Genomic DNA, 22,195 nt, shown 5'->3' with positions numbered 1-22,195 from the left:
GTATCTTGTTATTTTTTTATTTAGAATATATATATTCCATATATTTTATGGAATTTATTCTCTCTGGGATTATTGTTATAATTAAGTGAAATTCTGAGTGTTCACTGTATGCTTTTATTCATGAGTGATAATAATGGCTAATGTATCGAGGGCATGCATAAAGCGAGTGGCAAAGTGAGTTTAACGTTGTTTAATGCAATCAGATAGGACTTTTCTGTTTGGATGTATGGGCCGTCAATGCCAGAAAGTAGTTTTTGCCACTCAGTGGACGTTCTCGCATAACGTCCGGGTTATGATGATGATGTCACGTGCAGGTACTACTGTATACCTCGCCACAATACTCTTTGACAAGTATTGTATTGTTCGACACAAATTATCCTAACCCTTTTTGCAAGCAATTATATAAGTGTGATTCTGTCTTCAGTTGCAAATGAAAATGCTGTTGTTCGTAAGAGAGACTTAAAAAGGCATGCGTATCTCTCGTCAAAAAGCCGTCTGATAGACTAATGGTTGGACTGTGCCTCCGAAGAAGACCGCTGCTCCTCTTCTTTTTTTTCTTTTTTTAAATAAATGTCCTTGTACAATCATTCTGACCATACCTCTCTTTCTCTCCTTTTCTTATATCCCTCCCTCCTTCTTGTCTGTTTTTTTCTCTCTCTCTATCCCAGACCCATCTAAACCCCCCACCCACTCCTATCACCACCCTCTCCCTGACCATATTGAGTATAAGAACCGCAGCTATAAGGTTGTGCCAGGCAACATGAGCTGGTACGAGGCGCTGCATGTGTGCCTAGAGAATGATTCTGACCTAGTGAGCATTACAGACCCTTACCACCAGGCCTTCCTTACTGTCCTTGTCAATAGACTGGCAGTCCCCCACTGGATTGGACTGTATAGTCAAGACGTATGTATCCCATTGCACGATATGTACTGTAACTGCGTAGCTCTGCATTGTGTGTATTGTGTCTGCGAGGTGACCTTGGAATTAGAGCTGTGTGTGTGTGTGTGTGTGTGTGTGTGTGTGTGTGTGTGTGTGTGTGTGTGATGTCTGCATTAATTTATGTTCGATACTGATTAGTGGGCATGCATTGCCCAGCCAGTGCATGTATTTTGTATGCATGTTGTATGGGTCCCTTAATCTCGCATCCCCACATTGCAACTTCCACTGTCGCACAGGTTTCATTCTAAGAAGTCAGTCTGTTGTGTCACATGTTATCTTATTTTCTTCATCAAAGGACTATTTGGGGTTTTTAAAGTAATGTACAGACTCAGGCAGGGGGGCACGGTGGCACAGTCGGTAGTGCTGTCGCCTCACAGCTAGAGTCCTGGGTTCGATTCCCGCTGGGGACGCTGTGGGTGCTGGGGGCATGTTCCCTCCTCCGTGTCATCAGTGCCCATACCCGAGGCAGGCTTGGCGAAAGGGCCTTTCTGTGTGGAGTTTGCATGTTCTCCCCGTGTCCCCTAGGGTAGGTACCCTCACAAAAAACATGCAGTAATCTTGGTCTCTGAACTACCTACCCCGGGGCGCCCGATGGAGGGGAAAGGAACTGGTCAGAATAATGTGTTCCTTCCACACGCTACGTCCGGCCGGGGAAACTCCCCCCTGTCAGGTGAAAAGAAGAAGCTTGGACTCCTCATGCATAGAAGGAAGCATGAGGTCAGTCAGCTGCCCCCCCAGGTTGGCAGAAGTGTAGCGCCCAGGATTATATTAGATAATTGACACTGGGTGAAAAAAATGGGTTGCAAAATCATGGGATAAAGATTATGAAGAGAGAAATGTACAGACTCAAAAGGGCTCCATCTTGCGTCAGGGACCCTTTTTCCTTAATTTGGGGATTTAGTATTGTGTAAGAGGCGTTCCCCCGTAAAAAATGCTATCTTGTGCCACCACCTAAATCCTTAAAACACCTCCGCTACCCATTACATTATGCATAGGTGTGTTTTGGGCGTTATGCAACTTAAACCAATCAGTGTGCCAGGTGCCATTTCCGTTAAGAGATCTATTATCCATAATCCATTATGCCCTGGATCTTGCCTTATGGAAGAGCAACATGCTGCCTTGGAATACATTTATATTGGATACAGAGGGTTGTTTTGTGTGTCCAGTATCTGACTATCTGCCATCCACTCCGCGACCAACACAGCCAAGTTGTGCTTTTTTTTCTCCACCGCACAGAAATGCACCAAAAACACATTTACTCAGCTCGCTCAAATTTGGACCATTTAAAAAAATTCAAAGTGTAATCTGTAAACGTCAGTCTTTCATTTGGTATATAGATTGCGAGTGTACTGCCTCTCTATGAAACGGTATCAAGCGAAAACGGAGGTTCGGGAAATCGGATTAATTAAACAGACTTGCACTGAACTATGGCGAAATCACATTGGAAATGACACCCATCTAGCATTTAATTGCCTTTCATTTGGTTGACACAAGTATCAGCACGTGTTACTGATTATGGGGAATTTTACAATCCATTACATATTTGCTGCGTAATGGGGTGATGAAACTGAACGAGGGAATCGTGCACGATGCGCCTTGGCACAAATCTAATAACTTCTTTGACTTATTGACTAGACAATTAAACACAATGAGCACAAGGAATTGACACTCTGATTATGGGAAAATTACAATCACAAAGAGTTGTGGAGAATTAAGACAGAACGAGCTGAGCTGCAGTGAATGTTCTGCGTTGAGGCAGCTCCAAATCATGAGCCATTCTTTTATCAAATGGGTTCGCATTACGGGTGGTTTGAAGAGGCACTTTCCGTTGTTCTAAACCTGTGTGCATAAGATAGCAAATATAGGGAAAGCGCATCAACACGCCTACAGACACACCTCCACCCACAAATATAGGAGTCGGCAAAATTAATAGTGGGTTGTATGGATGCAAGATACCATTAACGCATAGTGGAAGCTCCTAAATGCATAAGTGTTTATTACTTGCGGATAAAACATGGCACAAGATGGAGCCAAAGGTATTTTGTAGTTAAGAAGAACAAAATGCCCTACTAGGTATGTCAATCCATGAAAACAAAGGTCTACATTGTATGTCAGTGAATAAATACCCAGACAAATGTCAGGGATGTCCTTTAAATATATTCTTGACATGTCACTTCCCAGCTAGTGGGATTGACTTGATGGACTGTGACAGTTGCATCACATTTCCCCTGGACTTTTCTCCTGGCTGTCAGCTTACAGAATGTGGACGTATATGCTGTCCACTAGTATATGCTTTCCGAGCAGGCAGCCAGAGGAACCTCAAGATTTTGGGTATCCCTGAGCTGCCATAGAATGAGAGTCAAATGAACAAAACAAGTGAGGGAATCGATTCTCTACATGCATCTGTCCCTCGTTCCCTCTCTGTCTTTCGGTCTCTATTGCTGTTTGACAGCATTCATTTGCTTCCTCACCCTCCAGCTTGACTTGATCTCGTTTAGCCAAACCCTTGTTCCCGGGCCGCCCCTTTGCATGTACTGTATTAAGTAGTCTCGCGTAGCCAGACAACTATTCCACAATCTTTGAATGCTATACAGAGTCTGGAACTACAACTCCCAAAATCCGAGTAAGGAAGCTGCCATTTCCGTTCACGTATATATATTTTAAAATATCTTTACATTTTATTTTTTTGTATTTCCTTTTCTGCTAAGCAACAAGCTACAGTATATGCTTAGGTGATTCTATTAATATTAGGATACATTTGCACGACTGTAAAGACAAAGACTCATGATAGAGCTTCCGTTGCTCCAGACGGAAGCATTTGAAAATTGCGAGAGGCAACAGTCTGGCAACGCGAGACTATGTATTAAGTGACAGGCACTGCTGCCATAGTGACCAGTCTATCGAGATGACCATGACTGACCATCATGTTTTCTTTCAACAGTGTCACTAACCCAGTGCCACCTGAAGTGTGGAGTGCCTCTCTGAGAGATCTGTTATGTCATGTCCTTACAGGAGGGCATTAACTACCAATGGTCAGATAGCAGCAGCACTGTGTATACACACTGGGATGCGGCAGATGACGAGGACTTTGTGACAGATGAGTGTGTTTACATGGATGTGAGTGGGGGCTGGCGGAGAGCTGACTGTGATACCCCACTTCCAGGAGCCCTGTGTCATGTACCCCCGCCAAGTCAGTATTACTACAACTCAATGCAGTGTTTTTAAACATTACAGTATGACATCGTCATGGGAGATAACCGTCTTTTCCTTTGGTTTGCCTTGCAGGAAGTAAAGCGTTTGTCACCTCTGAGGTGGCGTGTCCATCCACTTGGGTGGAATTTGGCGATGGTTGCTATTACTTTGAGCCTCTGGTGCAGAGACTCACTTATGAAGAGGCCCGAAATTACTGCAAACAGAAAAGTAGGGTGTTCAAGGTTCAATATTGTTTTTCTCTACACTGTCTTGTCTAAATGCCTATTAGCTTCATGACTTTCTTCAGCTGTAAACCTGAATGCTTAATCCCCCTACATGTTCAAAAGAGAAGGCATTTTGATATGTTCAGTTGCATGTTCAGTTTTGGAAATTTGAACTTTTTATACTGCTGCTACCCTGAACCAAGGTTATTATAGTATAACAAAAAAAAACAACATCCTTAGTTTTAGTATTTGCTCAAGCTCACAACTCGTCGATTCGTGGTGTAGATTTGTTATTTGTCTGACTAATCCATATTACAACAAAAAACTAAATCCAACATTAATACGGATGGTGTTTTTGGACCCAAAAATGCAGGAACTCAAGACAAACTAGAAAAAGTGCCCATCGGGGCACAGGTCTCCACCAGGCCAGGTCAAGTTGTGGCCTCCTGGTGGCGCTATAATAGGCCAATGTGAAAAGGGTGCCATTTTTTCTTACACCATTAAAAATGCACCTGTTGGTGGAGCTATAATTGCATGCTGCGTTCATGATTTGAGGCTTTTTGTTTCAAAAGGGCCAATCCTGCAAACTTTGAAAGCCAATGTTAGCCAATTAGGATGGAATATGAAAAATCGGACAGATTCGTCTTGAGCACATGAATATAGAGATAGTGTGTAACGATTTGCGGGATTTTTGGACAGAATCTGGAGGAGTAATATAAAAGAATGTGGTTTTCCAAAGTCGGCCTCCTGGTGGCGCTATAACAGGCCGTTCTGGAAAATGTGGGGCAGAGTTTCATCGTTGGCATCTAGGGAGTGTGTGTGCAAAATTTGGCATCGACCGGGTTAACAGTGCCGGAGATTAGTTTATTATGCCAATCAGGATGGAATATGAAAAATCAGACAGATCTGTCACATGACTATAGAGGACTGGGCTGTAGTGTAATCCATGCCTTACCCACCAGCATTAACCACAATCCTTGAATTAAGCATTTAGGAGCTTCCATTATCCGTAAACGGTGTCTTGCGGCCACGCAACCCATTATACATTTTGGCGATTCCTATATTAGCGTTTAGAGGTGTGTTCGTGGGCGTGTTGATGCGGTTTCCTTGAAATTGCTATCTTGCCGACACAGGTTTAGGACAACGGAAAGCGCCTCCTCAAATGTGAATTCCGTTTGATAGAAGAAGGCGCTCCTGAGTTGGAGCTGCCTCTACGCACAATGTTGCAGATTCAGAACATTCACAGCTCAGAGGTCTCATTCTGTCTTACTTCTCCACAAATCTCTGTGATTGTAATTTTACTATAATCAACAGAATGTAAATTCCTTGTGTCCATTGTGTTTATCTAATTGGCTATTCAAAGAAGTTTTGATTTGAGCTGTTCATTGTGTGCGATTCCATTTGCTCATTCAGTGTCATATCCATCCATTGACAGAGACGTGCGGCTCTTCCATGGGCCATAGTGTAAGGCAACATTGCACTGGGGATGATGGATTGTGCAGTCTTCTCTTAAAGGCAATGGCATGTGGCACGGTGATTGGTTTCATTATTGTAACGCCCAAACCACACCTATGCATAATGTGTGCATGGGTAGCGGAGATGTTTTAGTGATCTGGGCTGGGGGTACAAGATAGCAATTACGGGGGAACGCCTCTTACGCAATGCTAAATCTCCAAATTACGGATTTACTGCCTCTGACGCAAGATAGGGCCCATAATGTGTACCGATTTGCATGATGTTTGGACAAAATCTGTAGGAATAATATAAATAATGCTGCTGGTGATGCTAGAATAGACCAATGTTAAAAGGGTGGCATTTCTTCCTCTGGCTAGTGGGAATGTGCATGCAAAGTTTTACGGCAATGGCACACTGCGTTCATGAGGCATTTTGTTCATAACGGACCACTGCTTCATATTTGGGAAGCCTCTCTTACACAATCAGGATGGCATATGAAAAATGTGGGGGAGAGGTTCTGCTCTGGCATCCAGGGAGTGTGTGCACAGTTTCACGTCGATACGGTGCGGATGAACGGACAGGATGCAAAACATAGTCTCGGCAATGGCTTCGGCCTGGCAGAGACAATGATCCAACAACAGGAGACTGTCTTTGATCTTAATTTTTGTTTCCTCTTTCCAGTTATCAAACAAATGTTATCACACAAAGAGTCAAACTAAACTTTCTTCACTTCCAGACAACTCATCTGATCTCCTGACTATTGAGGGCTATGAAGTGGATAACTTCCTTATGGACCAACTTATGGACCACAATCATGACCACCAACAGAGAATATGGCTTGGGATGTATTTCAACACAGATAGTGAGAATAGTAGTTATCCCATAATCCCTCTACGATTATCTGATTGTCATACTTGATGAGTTGTACAGTACAGTATGCTTTATTTATTTGATTCTAGCTGACTCTATGGCATGGCTGGATGGCTCGCCTATGGATTCGGAACACTCCCTCTGGAACTTCCACGAACCAGATCCCAGCATGCTGGCTCCCGGCATTTGTGCAACTAGGCGGTTGCTTGATGGGGTGTGGCATCTGCAACAGTGCTCTGAGCGGCATGGCTTCATCTGTGAAATACATTCAGGTAGTCATATTTGTGGATGGAAATTTTGTGCCTCATTTATCTAGCATTGATCTTCTGTCTCTGTATAGTTTAACATGTTGTGTCCATTCTACATTCAGTTCATTTGCATTACTCATATTCCCAATCTGGCTGCCGCTGTATTGTTAGCCTGATCTCCAATGCAAGCCAAATCACACTTTTTGTACAACACACCCCAACACAGGTACATGCTTCATGATACAAACCAACAAATTTGCTCGCTTTACCAAACCATTTATATCCAGAGCCCACATCTACTCACCATACCATGCTAACCTTGTATAATATGTACTGTATATCATATATGTATAATGTACTGTATATGTGGGTGTTTGAGATAAAGTTGATAGACATAGGTGCTCGGGTGGCTGCACACCACTGCGGAGGCTGTGGGTTCAAATCCACTGCCGTGCTCCGACTTTGTCGAGCGTCTATATACAAGTTCTGGGGGAGGGCAGCTGGGCAGGGAGGGTAATATTTATCACTGCACGTACACCTACGCGCTGGGGTAGCAGCTGTCAGCAGGGAGTGTTGGGTGAGAGGAGTAGGACGGAGGCTATTATGCGCTCTCGGTGGGGGCTCCTCACTGACATGTACTGTGCCAGTGACACAAATGTGTGTGTGGAGGAATTAACAACTAAATTGGGGAGAAAAAGGGGTAAAAAGCAAAACAAAACAAAAGTTGATGGACACATCTTGCAAGAAGGTTATCACGAAGTGGTGTCAGTATACTGTACAACTGTCTCTTGACCAATGTTGGTTATTTTTCAGATATCACTGAGGTGGAAGTGGAACCACTAAATGGTAAACAATGTTTTTTATTTTTGTTTTGGCAGTTAGCAGTAATACTTGAAATGAACACATACTGTAGTACTTAGAAATATGGTTGCTGACCAACTCATATGTGACAGAAACTGCAGTCTTCTGACTTATATGGCCATGGTGTATATAGTATTTCAATCGAGCGCCAAAGTCCTGACGTCACTCGCTCATCCCTTGGTTCATGGACGTTTTTCTCTATGGAGAATAACATGGGCTCATCTTAAAATCGTCTCATATAAGAGCTGTGGTCCAAAAATAAACAAACTGTCTCGGCGATATTGTCAGGGAGGTGTCTCTGTATCGTTTACGACAGTCAGTCAGTCGTATTTGATACAGTCTGTTTCTACCGAAAATTTAACTAATTCAGCAGCAGTAACATTAGCGTTTTCTCTCAGTCAGTTGATTCTTCATATCCATATGAGTGAAACGGCCGGGATGATTTGTTTATTTTTCAAACACAGTTCTTATATGAGGCGATCTAAAATCCCCCAATGGGATTACAATGTAAACTAGAAAAAGTGCCCTTCTGGGCACAGGTCTCCACCAGGAGGATAGGACTGTGTGAGATGTTTGGCAAAATGTTTAGGAGTAATATAAACATGTTTGCCTTTGCTGGCAATTGGATGATTTGAGGCATTTTGTTCCAAAAATGTGTTTTGCAAAAATCAACCTGTTGGTGGCGCTAGAACAGGCCAATGTGAAAAGGGTGGGATATATTCCTCAGCCTAGTAAGAAAATGTGTGAAAGTTTTCACGTAAATTGCATGCTGCGTTCATGATTTGAGGCTTTTGTTCAAAACGGGGCAATCTTGCAAACTGTGAAAGCCAATTATAGCCAATTAGGATGGAATATGAAATATCGGACAGATCCGAATTGAGCACATGACCATAGAGATGCTGTGTAACGATTTGTGAGATTTTTGGACAGAATCTGGAGGAGTAATATCAAAAGATGTGTTTTACAAAAGTCGGCCTCCTGGTGGCGCTATAAAAGGCAGATGCGGAAAATGCAGGTCAAAGGTTTGTCCTTGGCCTCTAGGGAGTGTGCATGCAACGTTTCACGCAGATCGGTGCAGTTTTAGGTAAAAATGTGAAAAGCTGCCTCATGGTGGCGCTATAACAGGCCGTTCTGGAAAATGCGGGGCAGAGGTTCATCGTTGGCATCCAGGGAGTGTGTGTGCAAAGTTTGGCATCGACCGGGTTAACGGTGCCGGAGATTAGCTGTACACAGACGGACGGAAGGACACACACACGGACGGACGGACACACACACGGACGGAGTGCAAAACATACTCTCTCCCCATGCCTTCGGCCTGGTGGAGACAATAAGTACATGAACCTGTGGATTTAGCGCCCTCTACCGATATTGACATCAGACTTCGGTGCTCTATTATAGGCCTACAGAGGAGCACTTATGGTCATAGGAATTTGACTAAAGATAATACAAAAACAACATACATAACATAGGCTACATACAGAAATAAACTACTTCATGTCATTCATCTATATATTCCAGGTTTACATCACGGCATTGTCCCAGCTGCAGTCCTGGTGGCTATCCTTGTGTTTGGCATGCTGGCAGTAGTGATGTGGTTTGTGTACAAGAGGAACACCTCACGCTTTCACAGACTCCCTACCCTTGGTAGTGCTTACTACAGACAGACCAACTCACTGACTCTAGAGTCCGATGGAAACGTCTTGATCACAGACCTGGAAACACACTCGGGAGAGTAGTACTCAAACTTTCTATATTGTCTTGAATGTCTGTCTGTCTGTCTGTCTGTCTGTCTGTCTTTCGCTGTCTGTCTGTCTGTCTGTCTTTCGCTGTCTGTCTGTCTGTCTGTCTGTCTGTCTGTCTGTCTGTCTGTCTGTCTGTCTGTCTGTCTGTCTGTCGCTGTCTGTCTCTCTCTATGTCTTTGTCTCTCACAAACAATTTCACTGCCACCATGATGATTCCTCAGAACAATGGTCTCTTCTTGATTTTTCCCAAATGTAATTTTCACCTGCTGAAAGAGAATTTCTTAATGGAGCATACAATATATAACGTTTTTCAAATTAATGAAATGGAACAAGCCTTTACAGTTATATTACACATGTGTTGCCATTTAAGAGCCACAACAAGGGAATGACTGTATTAACTATGATAAAAGACATTTCCAAGGTACAAAGAATCAGGGACAAAATAAGCTTTAATCAATATAAAAACTATGGAAAAAAATGCTTTACAGATGGTATGTTAACTATTTGTTATAACTTTGAGAAGGATTGTAAATGTTTAATGTTTTATTTTATTGAAGTTTATCAGGCCATTGTTTACAAGTTGCATGCTAATTAATTGAGAAGTTGTATATTGTTGGAAGAACATGAAACGTATTCCAGAATCTGGATCTATTTGTGAAGGTCAGCAATAATTTTCTCCTTTTCATCATTTCAATTTAATTCTCAATTTACAAGAAACACCAATAAAAAGAGACATATTGTTGACAAAAAATGTGATGATGATAAACATACCGGTGCTATTGATCGTGTGATGGACTTGTAGCTTTTAATGTGAGATAATATCACTCTTATGTCAGCCATCTTATTGTCCTTTTTCCAGTATTACCTGTTTAGAATTATTTAATTACAATTTGTTTTTGTTTTTTAAATAAAAGTGCTGTATATTTAATACACAGACTAATGATATTGTACTGAATGGAAATATTAAGGGGATATCATTGATATCTGAGTATTTCTTTATTATTATTATTTTAACATGTTTAGTGATTCACTGAGTTTGTTAAAGGAGCACTTCACCATTTTCAACCTATCTTCATATAATAATTGGTCTTCATTAGTGCTTGTGATAATATTATGCATGGTACCATTTTAGTACATCAATAATTAATAGCAAATTGTTTCAAAGTAAAAGTAGGATGCTCCTACTATACATTGAGTTGACATTTCTATGGGTGGGGTGCAGCAGCTGCAACACATTGCAGTAGTAGGGGTTGTGTGAGGTGACTGGGTCACGCTTCCAAATAGCCCAAATTAACCAATTTCTCGATTTGATTTACGGAAACCAAACCACCACGCGTTTGTGTGCCTGTAGTAGACAGTCCACACTAAGTACTGGCCCAGGACCCAGGTCCAACAACAATAAACCGGGATGTCATGTCGCCAAGGAAGCTATGTCACCATCCATGATCATGATGTCACGGTCACGGAACGCTTCAGTGCTTCACTGCTGACCGCCAGCCGTCGCAGAGACGCAGACTAGACTAGACAGTCAGGAGGTCGAATACTCCACTGACAGTTGGGTTGGGTGGACAGAGAGAGAGAGGCAGCTGCTTAAGGTGATCATTTTCGGGTTTCTTTTTCTGGTCCGGAATCGGGATATGTGTGGAGAAACACATCAGGTCCCACACACTGCATGAATCCGAAAAAGACACTTTTGCTGTCTTGAACACGTCGAACATGTCCAAAACAACTCTTTGTCTTTGTTTCTTCATTGTGTGGGAGACTGGAATTCTTTTAGGAACGTGTGCGCTGGCTGGAACTTCTGGTGAGTTTTTGTCAAATGGATTTTATTTTGTTTGTTATATTATCAGTCAGTAATGTATGCCTTTCGACCGGACCAGGTTTGATTCATATATGGCCAACATAACGATAAGTTAGAAGCGGTCAATACCACTGCGGGGACAATGTAAACAACAAGACTACACAAGTGAAGACATGTTGAACTACAAGACTCTGCTGCCATTTCACAATGTAGCCTAATAGCAGCTACATAGCAACATTACAATTAAATTTCATGTTGCTTATTCTAGTTTCTCTTTTCAGTGCGGGCTAACTTTTAGCACCAGGGCACGACGCGTGCGTGCGTAGCGTCCTGCGATACTCTAGTCTCTACCATGCTCTCTACCGCCCCCTCATCCTGTCTCTCTCTCTCTGTCTATCTGTCTCTCTTCCTCTCTTGTCTCATCTATATCTTTCTCTCGCTTATATTTTATTTCGAGCATCAACATTTTCAGTGGTTGTGTTTTATTGCCTTTGCGATAAAAAGTTGCCATCACATTTTAGCTGCAATCATTCTGGCTGGCATCAGGCCACTCCCCTGAGTCCCCTCCCCTCAAATATTCATAATCATTCATTCCTTATTAGAATGTTGTCTTGTTCAGCTCCATACACTATGCTACCATTCTCACTGCCGGCCTCATTTGGGATGATGGGCCATCATCAGTCATGGCTTTCTTTCTGTTCTCACAGACATAGATGCTTTTACCATCCGGCACAAAGAAACAGACAAGTGTTTGGTGGCAAAGGACTCAACCAGTGTGGGTCTTGAGTCTTGTGACATCAGCAATGGGTCTCAGTGGTGGAAGTGGGGATCCGGTCATCGGCTTTTCCACGTAAACACATCCCTTTGCCTGGGGTTGGAGGTACAGTCCAAGGCCTTGTCGCTGTTGGACTGTGGCACCAAAGGGATGAACAGCATGTTGTGGTGGCGTTGCCGAGATGGCACTGTTCACACCATTTACCAGATGGGCCTAACTGTTGGCACTGGCAGAGTACTTGCCAAGCGTGACCCAGGCGACACCTGGACAAGAGATGGAACCCAGGACAGCATATGTCAGCAGCCGTACCGTGGTGAGTGTTTGCACTTTTCAGTTTTCAGGAGAGATGGATTAAAGGGGAATGCTGCAAATGTATAACCTGAAACCTATCTTTCTGTTTTGAGGATAGTGTATTCAATGTGTGTCTCAGTCAAAACTAAAGCCTGTCACCTGACTATGTTCCCTGCTGGATGTCTTGATGCACTTTTCAGAGCTATGAGCACTTGGATAAAAGTTTCATGGAACCCATTATTGATAATAATGAGGATGGTCCATAGCTCTAATGCCTTTGCGGCATTAGAGCTACTTGTTTTTAAATTGAGAGTGATATTCAAATATATTTTTTTTTTAAAGCTGAATTCAGTTAAGCCTGCATTTTTGTTTCCCCACACCCATGTCTTGCTATTGTCTCCTTATGCCCCTTTAACAAACTGGTTTTGCATAGCAAGTGTTTAGTATATAGCTTGCTTGGTAGTATGTTTTTGATTCTACGTGAAATGTGGGGTGTTACAGATTACCCATCAAATACTGTATATGCCTAGTAATTGGCATAATTTCAAGATTCAGGTTACAAACAAAAACACAAAACTGCCCAGTACAAAGCCAAAGTGCACTAACTTCAACTGGTCAGCCAAATGAGATATCGGCAAATAATCCCCCAAATCATGCAGAACTAAAATGGCTAGGCCCGGACCGCTGGCGTAGCGTTCCAGGCATCTGCATGTCACGGGTTCGAATCAGATTCTGGCGACCTTTGCTGCGTGTTGCTGCGTGTCACTCCCTATCTCTCTCTCTCCCCATTTCTTGTCAGTCTACTGTCCTATAAATAAAAATACTAAACTAAACTAAAATGGATGAATGATTTCGCTTCATGCACTTCTGTCCTCTTTCCTCCTAGTTGTTCACACAACAAATGGGAACTCTGCTGGAGCCCCCTGTGAGTTTCCTTTCCCCTACAATGGCACCTGGCATCATCACTGCCTCCCTGATGACGATTCCCCTGGATTGTCCTGGTGTGCTACCACGGATGATGACACTGAAAGAAAATGGGGCCACTGTCTAAAACCTGGCATGTTGTATTTTGTTGTCTCTCAATCAGATATGAGCCGGAAATGCCAGGACTCTACTCTCAGATTAGCAGGTCAGGGTTTTATCCCCGGGCCGGGTCATACCAAAGATGGGACCAAATGCCTCCCTTCTTGGCACAGCATCAAAGGGTTGGATTAGGGGTCCCTGTGACATACAGTATTGGCGTCACGTCCAGGGGGTGTACTTGTAAATTAAGCTGCCTTAGGCTGCAGAATCAGGAGATAGGCTCTTGGCTCGGCAAGGCCATGTGACTTGTGATTTTTGAAATAGACTTACAGCCAAGAATACACTGAAATCCTGATCTGATCTTTAACGAGGTTATAACAATATCAAATGAGAAAGATAGGGTTAGGGTTAGGATCCTGCTGTTGTTAAAAATATGACAACATAGTAGCCTGGTTCCAGCCCATGAATCACTATCCAAGAGTGCCAGGCTAACAACATAGTGCATACTGCCAATTGAATGACACCCTATAGAATAGTGCTCAGTAAGAGGAACACAAAATTATCATTACAAAAATGACAGTCATGATGTTCAGTTAAAACACACTAACATACTGTACAAGCACCGGTATGGAGGATTGGCTAGCTTGTCATTTAGGGCTTTGATGGACAGAGTCAAAGGAGAGACAAAGGAGTGCAACCCCCAAGGACACATGTCAGGCCTGGACAGGCCACACTACTGTAATCTCATCTAATAACAGGAAATGGTTAGTCCGTTCCCATCAGCTGTCATTACAATGACATGAACCCCCTGACACCATTGTGCACCAACAAGTAGTTTATCACTCGGTGTTAAAAAGTGTAATAATTGACCCATGAATAAATACTGCTCCCATAAATAAACTACTATAAACTATAAACTACTCCAATAAATAAACTTTTTTTTTTTTTTTTTTTTTTTACAATGTAGGCTGAACCGTGGGAGACCATAATACAGTACATACTGTAGCACATGCATGCAATAACTAAACTACCATTGTACTTTCTATCTGTCTCCTTCACAGAGGATGGGTGCCAGACTCTGTTTATGCCGGCCGAGGGAGAATCATGCTACGAGTTTGTTCCCAGTGCAGCAGTGACTTGGAAAGAGGCTTTGGACTCATGTCGCAGTCAAGGGGCTGACCTGCTCACTCTCTCTGGCCCTGAAGACCTATCCTCCAGCTGTAAGACTGTTCTCCTTTACAATCCTGTGTGAAATGACAGTAAAACCTTGGTGTGCTTATGCTATTTTTTTTGTTTTGTTTTTACTCAGTAAGACCTGAGGCCGATCCTACACACTTACAGATTTTTCAAAAATGTTCAAAAATAACAGATGTGCTATTTTTGAATAGCCAACACGAAAGAAATAAATGACACAGATGCTTTCCCGGTAGATATTAATAATATTAGAAGCATGTCAAAGATGACAAAAAAAGTTGTAAAAACAATCACGTACAGTTGTACACACTGTGCATACTAAAATAGCACCATTGTTTGTTTGCCTGTTTTTGAACATGTCAACAGGCCGAGCCAAATTTACCTCTGTCAGATTCACTTTAGTCTTTGCTCTGTAATTGTTTCCCAGACACAGGATGATGAATTGAATAAAGTTTTACAAGAACTAATTATGATAATAACTTTTGTATAAAGGGATTTCACAGCAGTATTTTTAACATTATTTCTTGTGAAGGCCGTCAGTATTTCTCTGTTCCTCTTCCGCTAATTCTGTAGAGAACTCTTTGAGCTGCACCGCAGGGTGCTCATGTACACACAATACACACATCTTATGCAAATATGATCAAATACTGACGAAGGCTGAAGCTTTTAACTTGTTCTACTTATCATCAGGTGCCAAAGAAAAACTAAGTTCAATTTACACCCTTTGTTATACTTGCTCGACTGAAAAAGCCTTCTATTGTTCTCATCTAGTCTCGCTCTACTTGTCACATACCATTATGCAACTGGCATATTTTGATGTTTGTCTTTTGCAGTAGTGGGAGATCTTGCCAAAAGAATGCCAGAGAGGATGTGGATCGGTCTTCACCAGTTGGACACCTCTCAGGGTTGGCAGTGGTCAGACGGCTCTCCCCTGTCTTTCCTGCGATGGGAATCAGGTGAGAGCATATGACCCAGAGTTGTGTGACGATAACACATACTGTATGTCTTCATCTTATTTCTAATATATTAGCGCCCCTCACTTCACACGGGTGTGATTTTTAATACTTCTCTGCACTTGTGAGGTGTGATTTCTATTTTTATTTCATATCTGTTTGGGAGAAGTGATATTGTTGTATATTATTGTCTTGGTTAAGTCAAAGGTCTTCTCGGAAACCATTTTGTAACTCACTTTTATGTCATACACCACCAGATGAAAAACAATCCACTTAAGACAGGACGGCACAGCTTGTGCAGACTGCTTTGTCGAGGGTCTACACACGAACACAATTGGCACGTGTTCGGGGAGGGAAGCCGGGCGGGGAGGGGGATAACTGTCACTGTACATACGGGCTGGGGCTGGGAGTGTTGGCCGTGAGGAGTAGGACGAAGGCTCTATACGTCCTCCTGGTGGGGACTCCTCACTGGTAGGTGAGTCAGTAAGATGCAAAGGCAGTGACAACACAAATGTGTGTAGGGAGGAATCAATTGGCATAATGATTAAATTGGGAAGAAAAAGGGTGTCTAATATTAATCAAATTTGTCAGCAGAATATTGCTAAATATGAATCAAGTTGTGACTCACAACAACCATGTTGGTTAGTAAGATATTCATGTTTTACGTTAATCTGTATATTTGTGATACATGTGCACAATCAACTACTTTCTAACTTTCACACTCATCATGAGTCACTTTGCCTTCACTTGCATCACCAGGCATTTCCTGGTTTTGGTGGTTTGCTGCGTTTGTTCTGTTTCATGTTGTCATGCGCATAGTGGCGTGTGCTATGATTAGGTTTACTTCTGAGAAGACGGTTATACAGACAAACCCATTCCTAGATTGCTAGATGGCCATACAAATAGGATTAGCATTAATTGTTTGTTTCCATTATATTTCAGCAAAACATTCCTTTCAAAGCTTGACAAATGTTTACAAATTGTTAATGTGAAGTTTAATTATAATGATTTGCAGGCCAAACATTTCCCAGTGAATCGTGCAATGCTAATTTTAGAGCTGCTGTTGGTGCAGTACTGTAAACTGTGTGACTCACTGTCAGTCAGAGAAACAATGAGGCCAGTGTTGTAAACAAGGTCATTGTGACTGGCCATTGATTGGACACAGTGTAGTATTGAGCTTGTTTGGGCACACTAACACATTAGGGACACTGAATGGAACGCTTTATAAATCACGCTAACTATTGTAATATGGTGAGCTGTGTAAGACTGGCAGTGTAGCCACACTGTCCCTAACTCTACTTTAGCCATCCAGATTAATGCTGATCTGAGCTTTTATTTGTGGCGACAACCACATATTTCACTTTAAAAAATATATAATTATTTGGTTGTCTACTCAGCCCTATATACTTCAATGTATCTTGAATAGTGCTTGACACACTGAGCTTGTAGATCTTCCTAAAATAGTTAATTTATTTCATCGCTTCAATTTCTTTTCAAATAAAAACTAAACTGAACTAGCAAGCCCACTTTAAAAACTAAAGTTCAGAACTATATTAATGTCCCTGTGGGGGATGGGTTACGATTATATTCGTAGATGGCAAAAAATAATTTGTGTGTGTGTGTGTGTGTGTGTGTGTGTGTGTGTGTGTGTGTGTGTGTGTGTGTGTGTGTGTGTGTGTGTGTGTGTGTGTGTGTGTGTGTGTGTGTGTGTGTGTGTGTGTGTGTGTGTGTGTGTGTGTGTGTGTGTGTGTGTGTGTGTGTGTGTGTGTGTGTGTGTGTGTGTGATGTTGGACAGGAATGCCATTCTCCTCCGTGTTTGTTGAATCAGACTGTGGTGTACTGAACTCTAGACAGCGGTATGAGACTGAAGCGTGTGACAAGCGGCTGCCATACGTCTGCAAGAAAAGCGTCAATGCCTCCCGTACAGCAACAACTGGTACGTTTACTTCCTTTTAACTAATATTCTTTCCCCAGAATACGGATGCTGGGGCTTTAAGTGGTTAATGGGTTGGCAAGTTAAATGTTTCATTTTGTTGTTTTTGAACATTCAGTGGATTTTCTGTGGTCTGGAGCTTTCTCTGGGATTTGGAAGCTGCAATGAAAACAGGCAAAACAGTGACATCTGCTGGCAAATCCCATTGACATATGGGATTTGCAGGCTGTGACATCACAAACAGCAGGAAAATCAGAGCACTTGTTTGATCGAGAAAACCCCAGACCACAGTACTGAATGTTGAAAGTTCAGATTTTGTGGGTGCAATTGAGCTCAGAAAACCTAAAACAATTAAGAAAAATTACAAAAAACTTTTTTTATGTCACAATCCCTTTAATAATACAACCAAAATCTTCATCTTGTTATTTTACCTTCCATCCTCTCTTCAAAACCAATGTAAAGGAACACTCAACCCTTTTTCAAGTATCCATACATTATATTGGTTCTCCGCTAATCTGCTCTCTGGAAGCATTAGCGGTATGATGTAGGCAGGCTGTGTATAGTTGTACCTGCCAATGACATAATTAGTGGCGATTTCAAGCTAGATTTATATTCCTCTTATTTTATTATTTAAGCAACAACCCCTCTCTCTCTCTCTCTCTCCCTTTCTCTGACCTTGACTCCTTCAAAACCGCTCTCAATAGGCACCTACGGACGGCTGCAATTTGAAACTGGCCCCCGTAAAATCTAAATCCCCCACCCACCACTTTTCTAGCCTGGCTAATAAGCCAGACTAATATCACACAACACTGTCGCGGTATATTAGTCTGGGCTGGCTCCACTTGGATTTCATTTCCCGGGGGGCGGGTTCAAACATTTTCTCTTTGACGCAATTGGTCAGAGCTACTGTCAGTCAAAAGTCTCAAGCATTGAACGTCACTGTACCAAAGCCCGCCCATATTGCATACCGTGTCCCGATTGGTCCGACCTGTTCTCGGTTGTAGGAAAGAGGCGTGCTACTGAGCCTCGCCAGACCGTAATCCGCTGGTAGGCAATTTTATTTTGCCAACGGCTGATTCGGTCTGGTTTATTAACCAGGCTACCACTTTTCCCCCTCACTATATATGTTTTTCCCCCCCTTTTTACCTCCTCTATGATGATTTGGCTATATAGAAGTGTATATTTGTACGTCTCTAAATGTTATGATGAATTGAACATGGTGGACCCTATTGTAAACAAGTGTAATGCTTTATGGTGTCGTCCACAATTAACAGTTTTGTATTGAGTTGTGCTTGAAATGTACTGTAATTCTCCAATCTGTTAATAAATACTTCAATCAATCTCACTCACTCTGTCTCTTTCTCTTTCTCTTTCTCTCTGTGTGTAGATACTTCCCTTTACAAGGAAACAGTGTGTGACAAGGACTGGATCCCATGGAACGGCTGGTGCTACAAGTTGGTGAAGGATGCACCCCAGGGGTTTATGGATGCTCAGTCGAGCTGTGGATCTGTGGAGGGAGTAGACGGAGGCTCTCTGGCCAGTTTACACTCCTTTGATACCAAGGAGATGATCAGTACTAAATTCCATGCAGGTAGACGTCTTACTGTGCATCATCGTTCAGTTGAAGCTATACAATCTTTCAATGAATAAAACAATATTTTAGCTAATATTTTAGAGCATGTTTCTACCATATAGAGCAACTTTCATTCAACTTTGACCCCTCTGTCACATGGAACTATGTTTTTGTGCTGCCGCTGCGCTTTAAGTCCAAGAATCTGAACGAACCTATTAATTATAACAATATCACATCAACGTTGTTTGTTGGTGGTCTCCCTGCTCGTGCATTAACCCATTCTGGACGGGAACACCTTTTGGTGTTTTAAGCCTTATGTTATACTTTCTACAAGCTCGATTTGAAAAATCATGAAAATGTGGTGCAAATCTTTGCATATATATTCTTTCAGAGTGAATGTTTTTAACTCAAATCTTTGCTTCTGGGGGGGTCCCTGGAGCAACATACTTTCAGATGGTGGTCGGCAGCCAAATACAGATAATTCTGGGGATCCTTGACATGAAAAAGGTTGAGAACCACTGACATAGAAAAAATCACACCCGTGTGAACTGAGTGGTGTAAGGTCTTATATAGCCTGATCAGCTGTGGTCTGACGTAATGTCTGACGTAATGAAATCACACCCGGGTGAACTGGGTGACCGTAGCAACGGTGCTCATTTTTTGCGAACAGACAGACAGACAGACACGTAAACTAACAAAGCCAGTTGTAGGAGTGGTTTACACCACTCAAAAACTGCTAGGAAAACTGCTAGGATTTAGGAGCCATTTTTTTAATCGGCCTCAGGTCTAAATGGGTTAATAATTATAACAATATCACATCAACGTTGTTTGTTGGTGGTCTCCCTGCTCGTGCATTAAGACATTTAGACCCTGGTGTCGGGCAGGACACCTATTGGCTGACAATAAAGTGGACAGTGCACCAGATTGGACAACTCTTCTCTCCTGGCTCTCAAGCTGGGGAATTGTTGCTTTTTTGAGGGGCGCTAGCCCCAACTATGTCCAGCTTTGAGTATTTAGTCAACTTGATCGTGGGCTCTGTACTTGGTCTGCTCTTTTTCCCTCTAAACCGACTCCGAAAATAGCCCATCTACAAGGATTTGGCGGACCCCTTGTAGTAACTCTGAGGACCCCCTAGGGATGGGTTTGATGTTTGCTCCGTATCCTAGTAACTTGTTAGCGCTTGTTGGTTTTCTATTTACTGACCACTTTCCCTGCTGTTTGCTGACTAGGGTAAAGGGTTCAGTTCATGCTACTTACTTAGTCCCATCTTGCACTTTGTAAGTCACTCTGGATAAAAGCAGCTGTTAAATGCTTAACTCATAAATTGAGATGTCGCTGCTCGCGTTCCCTTTCACTTACAGTGCATGCGTGAAAATGGACCTGGTTTCATAGTGAGATGTATGATTTTTTTTACATACAATTTTCTTTTTAAATGAACTGTGTCCAATCAGATGGCCCACTGGATGTGTGGATCGGTTTACGAGGAACAGACATGAACTCCACTGTCTTCAAATGGGTGGACCAGGCACCGGTCACCTTCACCTACTGGGGCCAAAACCAACCCCTTCAACCCACCCAGGATCCCAGCTGTGTCTTCTACTCTGGACAGGTGTGTATTAGGGATGTGCGCAGCTAGTTGACGAGTCTATTAAATGCTGCTGCCCTAGTTAGTGCAAGCCTAGTTATTTATTATCATAATAATTGTATTTCAGAATGTGCTTTTATCCTGTGAAAAGACATTGGGCCTGATACACAAGCCAATTTACCATCATATTTTCATCGTAACGGCGTTTCCGACAATTCCTACGTTATGTGTCGGATTCACGAGTGTTTTTCTGTCGGTTCATTTTGTGGGCGGTCTGCTCTCTCAAGTCAGCTCTGAGGATTCAAAGCTTGCGTACCGTATATGTCTTTAGAATGCTTAAAGGAGAATTCCATGCTAGAAGGCTTTCTTACCTTTATTTGTAGTTGTTACGTCTCCACCAAAGAGGTCCAGGTGTTATTTTGTGCAAAAGCGCATTATTGGCTATTTCCCCTACCATAAGCCCTCAATGAATTGAATTGAATTGAATGGGGCTATTGGGCGTTGTGCTAATTCGCTTATTCTCATCGCTCAAAAAAATAAATTGTATATATCCTCTCTTCATAATGTAAATAGTATCCCAAGCGGCACACTTTACTACTTATTTTGATGGAAATAAGCGAATTAGCACAAAAACCCAACCCCCATTGAGGGCTTATGGTAGGGGAAATAGCCAATAATGCACTTTTGCACAAAATAACACCTGGACCTCTTTCGTGGGGACGTAAAAACTACAAATAAAGGTAAGAAAGCCTTCTAGCATGGAATTATCCTTTAATGTTAGTCTTCATGCTGAATCAATAAATTGTCCCAAACCTCGTGCCCAACATTTGTCAACACACACACACACACACATATATATTTGCACGTTATTTTTATATATTTGCACGTTATTTACCACCAGTGTTGTGAATCGGGTCCATTGTTTCAAGGAATCTTATTTCCCTGACTTAATTTAACCTGAATAGCCAAAGTATAAAATAATGTTTAAATTGGTTAAGGCAGAACTGCAGCATTCAGAATTCTATTGTGGTGACTGCCTCGCAGGAAAGGTTAAGGGACAAAAATACTTCCATACTTGTCATTCAGTAAAGCTATAAGCAACCATGGTTTCCCCTGTTTCCATTTCACATGTGAGACATTGATTTAGTTGAAATCTGAAATTAAACCATTTAGGTGAATCAACTGGATTTCTTTACATACATTTATCTAGAATAGCCATAAAACATGCCTGCAAAATTCACTACTTTTCTGTAGCTTAACATTTGTTTTGTGGTTAGTTTTATATTATATTAAGCGTTACAATAATTGAGATCATGTTTTGCCATACACAGTAGATTGAGATGTACTCGGTATTGGCTATTTTCTGACCTTTCATTTTTTTACTTGGTTACAAAACATTATTTAACCCTCAGTGAAATAATTTGTTGCGCACATCCCTAGTGTGTGTGTGTGTGTGTGTGTGTGTGTGTGTGTGTGTGTGTGTGTGTGTGTGACACTGTGTGTGTGTGTGCGTGTGTACGTGTGTGTGTCTGTGT

General features: G+C 42.1%; 2 protein-coding genes across 2 annotated transcripts in view; both read left to right on the top strand.

Annotated features, from left to right (window-relative positions):
* Nucleotides 1-10,455, top strand: part of pla2r1 (phospholipase A2 receptor 1) — a 31,731-nt gene extending 21,276 nt beyond the window's left edge. Inside the window, exons 24-30 of the mRNA XM_079496621.1 lie at nt 669-904; nt 3,953-4,130; nt 4,226-4,360; nt 6,548-6,673; nt 6,771-6,953; nt 7,743-7,775; nt 9,309-10,455. Of these exons, the coding sequence (XP_079352747.1) occupies nt 669-904; nt 3,953-4,130; nt 4,226-4,360; nt 6,548-6,673; nt 6,771-6,953; nt 7,743-7,775; nt 9,309-9,526 (1,109 nt within the window). The 3' untranslated portion in view covers nt 9,527-10,455. The remainder of the gene's footprint in view (nt 1-668; nt 905-3,952; nt 4,131-4,225; nt 4,361-6,547; nt 6,674-6,770; nt 6,954-7,742; nt 7,776-9,308) is intronic.
* A 321-nt stretch (nt 10,456-10,776) lies between these two features.
* The window catches only part of ly75 (lymphocyte antigen 75), a 30,304-nt gene continuing 18,885 nt past the window's right edge, over nt 10,777-22,195 (top strand). Inside the window, exons 1-8 of the mRNA XM_079496616.1 lie at nt 10,777-11,336; nt 12,041-12,421; nt 13,286-13,456; nt 14,484-14,642; nt 15,450-15,572; nt 17,365-17,505; nt 18,890-19,093; nt 20,527-20,684. Coding sequence (XP_079352742.1) covers nt 11,249-11,336; nt 12,041-12,421; nt 13,286-13,456; nt 14,484-14,642; nt 15,450-15,572; nt 17,365-17,505; nt 18,890-19,093; nt 20,527-20,684 — 1,425 coding nt within the window. The 5' untranslated portion in view covers nt 10,777-11,248. The remainder of the gene's footprint in view (nt 11,337-12,040; nt 12,422-13,285; nt 13,457-14,483; nt 14,643-15,449; nt 15,573-17,364; nt 17,506-18,889; nt 19,094-20,526; nt 20,685-22,195) is intronic.

This window comes from Electrona antarctica, assembly GCF_951216825.1.
Source record: "Electrona antarctica genome assembly, chromosome: 3".
Lineage (NCBI taxonomy): Eukaryota > Metazoa > Chordata > Actinopteri > Myctophiformes > Myctophidae > Electrona > Electrona antarctica.
The sequence above is the reverse complement of the archived record's forward strand: the minus strand, read 5'-3'. Positions and strand labels throughout refer to the sequence as shown.